This window comes from Gastrolobium bilobum, unplaced genomic scaffold, assembly GCF_033153095.1.
Source record: "Gastrolobium bilobum isolate Gb01-03AN ecotype WA unplaced genomic scaffold, APGP_CSIRO_Gbil_v1 utg196412, whole genome shotgun sequence".
NCBI lineage: Eukaryota > Viridiplantae > Streptophyta > Magnoliopsida > Fabales > Fabaceae > Gastrolobium > Gastrolobium bilobum.
Window position 1 is genome coordinate 89,732 of NW_026899398.1, and position 5,588 is coordinate 95,319.

At 35.7% G+C, this 5,588-nt stretch overlaps 1 protein-coding gene across 1 annotated transcript; it reads left to right on the forward strand.

The window, feature by feature from the left end:
- On the forward strand, positions 1–4,913 carry LOC133290334 (disease resistance protein Roq1-like). The gene is made up of 8 exons (XM_061488410.1): positions 1–522; positions 614–1,399; positions 1,602–1,886; positions 1,989–2,517; positions 2,552–2,922; positions 3,024–3,684; positions 4,007–4,156; positions 4,606–4,913. The coding sequence occupies exons 1-6, from the start codon at positions 1–3 to the stop codon at positions 3,582–3,584; spliced, it is 3,054 nt and encodes a 1,017-aa protein (XP_061344394.1). The 3' UTR covers positions 3,585–3,684; positions 4,007–4,156; positions 4,606–4,913.
- The last annotated feature ends 675 nt before the right edge of the window (positions 4,914–5,588 follow it).

Sequence of the window (5,588 nt, forward strand, 5' to 3'; positions counted from 1 at the left end):
ATGGCAAGGCAAGAATCATTGTTGCCCTCTTCTTCCTTTAGCTTTGGATGGATATACGATGTGTTTCTCAGTTTTAGAGGCGAAGATAGTCGTCACGGTTTCATTGGCTATCTCTACAAAGCTCTTCATGACAGGGGAATCCACACCTTCATTGATGATAAAGAGCTTCAAAGAGGAGAGAAAATCACACCATCACTTATCAATGCAATTGAAGAATCAAGGATTGCCATCACTGTGTTCTCTAAGAACTATGCTTCTTCTTCCTTTTGCTTAAATGAACTTGCCCATATCCTTCACTGCATCAAGGAAAGGGGTCGGTTGGTTTTGCCAGTTTTCTATGACGTTGACCCTTCTCACGTGCGACATCAGAGTTGTAGCTATGAGGAAGCACTCGCTACTCATAAACAGAGGTTTAAGGATGACAAGGAGAAGCTACAAAAGTGGAGGAAGGCTCTGCGTCAAGCAGCTGACTTGTCTGGTTTTCATTTCAAACTTGGGTACTCTTTTATCTTCCTCTGTTTCGTTTCTTTAATTTTCATTTGTCTTACGATTTGATTTAATGTTGATATGAATCATTTAGTATGACTTCACTCAATAAATGGGCAGGACTGAGAATGAATATGAGTTTGTTGGGAAGATTGTTAAAGAGGTCTCCGACAAGATTAATTGCTCTCCTTTACATGTTGCTGATTATCCAGTTGGATTGGAGTCTCAAGTGCCCAAAGTAATATCGCTTCTCAATTTCGGATCTGATGGAGTTCACATGATAGGGATCCATGGAATTGGTGGCATAGGGAAGACAACACTTGCTCGAGCAATTTATAATTTGATTGCCGAATCATTTGAAGCTTTGTGTTTTCTTGATAATATAAGAGAAAATTCTATTAAACATGGATTAGAACATATCCAAGAGACACTTATTTCTAAAGTATTTGGAGAGAGGCATATTAAGTTAGCAAGTTCCAAAGAAGGAATTTCAATCATAAAGCATAGGCTCCACAGAAAGATTGTTCTTTTGGTTCTTGATGATGTTGACAAACTGGAGCAGTTGCGGGCAACTGTTGGAGGACTTGATTGGTTTGGTTGTGGCAGCAAAATCATCATTACAACTAGGGACAAGCATTTGCTAACAAGTCATGGGGTTGAGAAAACTTATGAGGTAGATGGTTTGAGTAATAAAGAAGCTCTTGAATTACTTAGTTGGAATGCTTTTAAAACTGACAAAGTTAATTCGAGTTATGTGGACATTTTAAACCGTGCAATAACTTTTGCTTTTGGCCTTCCACTGGCTTTGGAGGTAATAGGTTCCTACTTGTTTGGGAAAAGGATAGAAGAATGGGAATCTGCATTAGATCAGTATGAGAGAATTCCTAATAAAGAGATCCAAAAGATACTTGAAGTAAGTTTTGATTCTTTGGAGGAATATGAGCGGAAAATTTTTCTTGATATTGCTTGTTTCTTTAAAGGAAATGATTTAGCATATTATTTCATTTGTTGACAGTGTTAATCCACTGTCTATTGTTCTCCGTGTATATATATATATATATGTGTGTGTGTGTGTGCTTGTATTATGGTTGACCTGTGTTTTTTTGTCTTGAAAGGGAACTAGTAGTATCCAAATCATAATTTTGGAGTTCCTCAAATTTGAAGAAGTAGTTGAATGGGATGGAAACGCCTTCAAGGAGATGAAAAGCCTCAAAACAATTATTGTTAGAAAGGGTTGTTTTTTGGAAGGTCCCAAACATCTTCCAAATAGTTTGAGAGTACTGGAATGGTGGAGGTATCCTTCACCATCACTACCATCTACTTTTAATCAAAAGAATCTTATGATACTAGAGTTACCCCAAAGTCCCTTAATGTCAATTGATTTGCTCATGTCAAAGAAGGTACGTTTAATAAGTTCTTTTCTTCGTTCTATATCAGTATATTCTTTCTGAAATAATTCATTTGATTCCTGTATTTTTTTCTTTTTCTTTTTCTTGTTGCAGAAGTTTGTGAATATGAACGTTTTGAATTTTGATCATTGTCAATGTATAACAGAGATACCTGATGTGTCTGGTGTCCCAAATTTAGAAGAATTATCATTTGGATATTGTGAGAATTTAATTAAAATTCACAAATCGGTTGGATTCCTAAATAAACTTAAAACCTTGAATGCTAATGGTTGCAAGAAGTTTAGGAGTTTTCCACCCATCAAGTTGACCTCTCTTGAAAATCTCCAGCTTTCACATTGTCCTAGTCTTGAGAATTTTCCAGAAATATTAGGAAAGATGGAAAAAATGACGAAGCTTGATTTAAGTGGCACTCCCATAAAAGAACTTCCATTTTCAATTCAAAATCTCACTCGGCTTCAAAGACTAGAGCTGTCACGTTGTGGAATTGTTCAGTTACCAAGGAGCATTTCAATGATGCAAAAACTTCGTAAGTTGATTTTTAGGGAAAGTGAAGGATTTTTTATATCAAAACCGGATGAAGGTGAAGCACAAGTGAGCTCATTGGTGTTTGAGAACACTGTTGGTATTATTAAACTTTTGGAAATACGATATATCAGACGAATTCATTCGAAAAGGTCTCCCTTTGTTTGTCAATGTGCAATGGTTAAACTTAGCCAAGTGTAATTTCACAATTCTTCCTGCATGCTTCAAAGAATGTCTCTTATTGAGAGAAATTGATTTATATTGTTGCAAGAATTTTCGGGGAATTGGAGGGATTTCACCCAACTTAGAAACATTCATTGCAGTGGAGAGCACATCCTTGAAAGATTTAGACCTCACACTATTTCCTGAATGTTTGACGACACTTATTTTGCGTAATTGCGAGAATCTTCAAGAAGTTAGAGGGATTTCACCCAGCATAAGAACTTTGCAAGCAACCCAATGCCCATCCTTGACATCCGAGTGTAGAAGCATGTTACTGAATGAGGTTCTTGTTTTCTTACGTGTTTAATTTGATATTTCATATATTTCACTTTGACTCAAACTATACAGGTGTTGCTAAATGTATGAATGAATTATGACTAACAGGAATTGCACAAGGAGGGTGGAGACAAAGAGTTTCTTTTGTTAGAAACAAGGATTCCAGAGTGGTTTGAGCATCGTATAAATGAATCGTCAATTTCTTTCTGGTTTCGTAACATGGACTTCCCTGCGATATCTCTATGTTTTGCTATTCGACTCAATGAAAATTATGCCACGTTGTATCTCAATATTGAAGTCAACGGCATTTCAGAAGTTATAGGACAGGGTTTCTATTTGGATTGCAATCCAGGGAATGAGTATATAGTTCTTTATGATATAAAACAGGAAAAGTTCGTACATGATGCTGTTCTTCTAGAAGAAAATAAATGGAATTATGTGGTGTGTACTATATCAAAACGCACAAACAGAGTGTTTGTCAAACAAAGTGGAATCCATGTATTCAAACAAGGAAAGAGCATGGAGGACATTCAATTCACCAATCCACTGTTGTTGAAAGAAGAGCAAAGATTGGTGGACATGGCAGATTCTCAGAGACAATTTGTGCAGCACCAAAATACTTTGGCTTCATTGCCTTTATTGGAACCACAATTGGGACAGGGCACATAATTGCTTTCGTTGCTTCCACCTCCAGCATCGAAGAATAATGTGAATTGGCATTCAAATTCAATGGTATCAAAGCTGAGAAGTAGCACTTTCAATTTCCAAGGTAAATACACAATTGTAGCATTTCTTTCTCGCTATGCTTTCACTATTTCCGAATTTACTTGTCCTATATATTTTCCTTCTCGACGAATAGCGGGGCCAGAATGCTCATGTGGTGCATTATTAATTTTTTTCTTGAAGAAAGTATAAATAATTTCAATTTATATTGTTTAAGTAATGCAAGAGAAATTGAATTCTATAAGATTATGAATTAGTGTGGAAATATAACGAAATAATATTTGTAAATTTCGATTTAACTTGTTTGTTAATAAGCTATTTTGGCTTCTTTATTTGGAAAAAGTTACTCAACTTTATCATCTCAACAGGCTGTGAAATTGTGTCCAAAAAGAGGAAAATAGGTATGTTAAATGTGGACTTGAACAATGAAGCATGTGAACCTTGTTGCACTGCACCTTCAAAAGTGGCTTTTAATTCAGCAGTGTCAAACTTTGCTAGTGGTGCTGGCAGTGAAAAAGGTAAACACTTTGAGGGTATATATTTATGAAGAGATTGGATTTTCTAACCATGAGATGCACATTAAGATTCAGTTTCATATTTATTAATTTATTTATTTTGCCAAATTACTATTCAAACAAACAAGCAAGGTCAATTACAATGTCAATTCCACAGAAGTTTTCAGTCTCTTGACAGTACCTCACCCTAGATTACCTAAGTTAATTTACCGTGTAGTGGAATTTATTCTTTGGGATAATTCCATATGTAGACAACTGTAGTATATTGACTACTGGTAAAATAATAGCAAATTACTAAAATGAACTTTTCAAACTTACATTATATTCAGCATACAAGGACTTTAATACCTCACCATCTGTTTTTGTAATAGTTTTTTTTTTTTTTTAAAAGAAGACTGTAACTACTCCATTCTGCTGCTTGTAACCTCATAATCTAAATTGTCATGCTTCAGGAGAATCTTCTTCTCAAAGCCCAGGTTTTGCTTAGACGCAAAATATTCAGGCCCTAAGTCCGCCTTCTTCAAGCGGCAAAGATAGTGGAGAAGAAATACACCTGAAAACGTGTTGCACAATGTTGCCAACCACATTTGACGTGTCTTTCAAAATTTGAATTGATTGGATGATTTTCAGTCCATGTGCTGTCATGCATGGATGAGTTATGTATGTGGACAGCTATGTGAAAGTTATAGTGCTTGTTAAGAGATGAATTTTCTGTCATGAATTATGTTCCAATGATGAATTATGAATGCTGTCCTATATAAATAGGTTCTGTTCTAAAATATTTATTTTACGACAGCCACTTGATAATTGTTTAGAATTACGATTGTACTCTATATATTTGGAGTGAACTACATATAGTGTGATCTGCAATCTAATTAGAAGTTTGAATAAAATTTTCATACTAAGTCAACATCAGGAGTAATTAAGTAAATCACCTTGTCTATGGTAAAGAACCTTGGGATACACCACCCCAAAAGCTAGCTCAAGGGGTGGGAGTGTCCAAGGCCTTATAAAGGCCATTTTATCTTCCCATCTAATCAATGTGGGACTATATATCTGTTGTAAATAATTATTATTTACAACAATATTTCAACACGCCTCCTCACGTAAGAGCCCTTTAGGCTAGAAGCGTGGAAATTTCACAGGCCCATTTTTGGTTTACCTTTTTGTGCTTTTATTTATTTATTTTAATTCCACTTTTTAAAGCGGGGGACGGTGAGACTCTGATACCATGTTAAGAACCTTGAGGTCACCAATCTAGCCTTATGTCGTTCTATGCTGCCATCTGCATGGTATTTAATTTTATACACCCACTTGCAACCATTCGTCCATTTTCCAGGAGGCAATTCAACAAGAGACCAAGTGTGATTATGTTCAAGAGCAACTATTTCATTTAGCATTGCTTTCTGCCAACATTCGTGTTTGGAAGCTTGTG

Excerpts from the sequence above, each read along its gene's own strand:
- LOC133290334 (XM_061488410.1), top strand. The coding sequence starts at position 1 with ATGGCAAGGCAAGAATCATTGTTGCCCTCTTCTTCCTTTAGCTTTGGA. Across the intron at positions 1,887-1,988 it reads ATTTGCTCATGTCAAAGAAG|AAGTTTGTGAATATGAACGT; the intron begins GTACGTTTAATA and ends TTCTTGTTGCAG. Across the intron at positions 2,923-3,023 it reads GAAGCATGTTACTGAATGAG|GAATTGCACAAGGAGGGTGG; the intron begins GTTCTTGTTTTC and ends TATGACTAACAG.